We start from the raw sequence: 2,159 nt of genomic DNA, 5'->3' as shown, positions 1-2,159 counted from the left end.
TAAAGAATGGAAATTTTATTAAGAATTCTAAGAGTGGGACCTAAACCAAAAAAAAAAGCATACATTATAATACTCTTATGCTAAACTCATAGGTGCCAGCCACCTCTTCTCTCTCTCTCTCTCTCTCTCTCTCTCTCTCTCTCTCATAGGAACATTTGTATCTAAGCTTTTCAAGCACAAAAACTCACCCAGACATAAAGGTAGTTTCTCTTATTACCCTCCCCTTTGAGGGAGGAGTCTTTATGTATGTAAGGTTTTGTATTGTTTCAAGTCCCATAGGCCGATTTTTGGTCTTCAGAGGACGATAATATATTCTTCTTCTTCTTCTTCTTCTTCTCTCTCACACACACACTACAATCTCATTGTACACACTCTTTTAGTGAAAGTAGTCTCTCATACACACACACTACATTCTCTTTGTAAATATATATATATATATATATATCTCTCTCTCTCTCGCGCTTGCTCAATTCAATTCTAATGTCTTTACAGAGCTGCCTATGCTATCAACATATTATGAGTGCTTAAATGCCATTGCAACACAACTAGTTGGTATGTCGAACCTTGCAAATACGACGGTCTGGGTGCGAAGTACGTCGCCCAGCTATGGAGAATAGAGGCCGCATGCGAAGAACGACTCATAAGCCCTCTTCTCTTCACTACGTTCTAAATAGTTCCTCTAGCTCCAAGAAACCTTCCTCGTCGTTCGGGGCCTCGCTGGTTGAAGGCCGGTTTCGCGTTGTCGGAAACTGCGATTCGCTCGAATCCGTCGACGCCCAGGTAAGACAGTGAGGAGCTCCTTGCGAAGAAGAACCCGTAATCTCTTCAGCTAAGGGCGCAATGGGGAGCTGATTGTCATTCAACGTCGAGGGATGATTCTCAATGCGAAAGTTCGACGGACTGGCGCCCATTCTGTCATATCTTGCGCCCTCAGCTAAAGCGGCTCGCTGAATGGCCTTGGGCGACAACGCCGGATAACTGGCTGCAGCTGGGATCTGAGGCGGGGAGTCTGGAAAATTGAGCTGAGCAGAAGGTCCTCTAAGGTAAACGAGGGCGGTATCGTAAGCACGAGCAGCAGCCTCGGGCGTGTGATAGGAGCCCAACCAGATACGAGACCGCTTATGGGGCTCTCGAATTTCGGAAACCCATTTCCCCCAAGAACGCTGGCGAACTCCACGGTACCCGGGTCTAGAAGCGTTCACCCTTGAGGGCCTTGCACCCTCGGAAATGTTCATTGGCAGCGTTGATTGACCACTAAATTTAGGCTTCCAGGTGAAATCGACTAGCGAGTGTAGAGCAAAATTCAAGAAACAATCATGGTTTATGAATCAGGACCATGCTCCGAATTTGAAGATCTCTTGGTGGTTAAAGAGGTCCCGATACCCACGTCAACCGCCTTACCGACCTATTGCTCACTATCATGGACGGAGGCGTCGCTCAACGTGGCACTTTGTTATGGATTACATAGAACTCCACGGCGAGCCTATCGAGAATTCTTTAATGTAATACTCACGTGCGTAATTCCAGTTACATGAAACTTACATCATCGATGAGCCGAAATTCGAATCCCGATGCTCTCTGCCCAAACTCCAGAGTGCGCACTGCGAACCACCGCCTAAGTTGTGCAATGACCACCGCCTTAAGTTTTAAATCCCTCTAGCTTCGAAATTACATTATAATTACAGTAGACGTGATGCACAATTCCTTCACAAGCTGTGCAATGCGAACCATCGCCTAAGTTTTAAATCCCTCTAGAAATACTGAACAGATCGGTTCGAAAAAGATTGAAGTTACATTTTAATTAAAGTGGAGCTTAGTAGACGTGATGCAAGTGCACAAGATACATACTATTGTTCCAGCCAACTCGTACTTATTCTAATTAATAATGTTTCTTCCCGATTGATTGTGCATATTTGAAGTAACACTGCATGATCGTCAAAGATTGACGAATTCCTAAGGTAAATCCATTACGAAGCAATCACCTCCAATTGGGCGAACTAATAAAAATAAGGTTCATGTCCGTGCACATCACAATAAAGCAGTGTCTCGCACTGCTTTGCAAGCTACTACTACACAGCACTCTAAGCAATCAGCTATGAAAGCAGCTTCCAAGAAAATGCATACAACATTGCAATCAGGTTGGAAGCACCTAGAGCCCA

The 2,159-nt window shown here is 44.7% G+C and overlaps 1 protein-coding gene across 1 annotated transcript; it reads right to left on the bottom strand.

The window, feature by feature from the left end:
• Window positions 1-463: 463 nt before the first annotated feature.
• On the bottom strand, window positions 464-1,320 carry LOC147905778 (ethylene-responsive transcription factor ERF011-like). The gene has a single exon (XM_087384451.1). The coding sequence runs from the start codon at window positions 1,233-1,235 to the stop codon at window positions 660-662; it is 576 nt and encodes a 191-aa protein (XP_087240577.1). The 5' UTR covers window positions 1,236-1,320; the 3' UTR covers window positions 464-659.
• Between the last annotated feature and the right edge of the window lie 839 nt (window positions 1,321-2,159).

The sequence above is a fragment of the Dipteris shenzhenensis genome, chromosome 1, assembly GCF_047967505.1.
Source record: "Dipteris shenzhenensis isolate YYH24624 ecotype China chromosome 1, Dip_SZ_1.0, whole genome shotgun sequence".
NCBI lineage: Eukaryota > Viridiplantae > Streptophyta > Polypodiopsida > Gleicheniales > Dipteridaceae > Dipteris > Dipteris shenzhenensis.
Note: the sequence above shows the minus strand (reverse complement) of the source record. Positions and strands in the feature narration are given on the sequence as shown.

What these genes read in the sequence shown, in the direction of transcription:
- LOC147905778 (XM_087384451.1), bottom strand. Translation starts at nt 1,235, where the DNA reads ATGAACATTTCCGAGGGTGCAAGGCCCTCAAGGGTGAACGCTTCTAGA.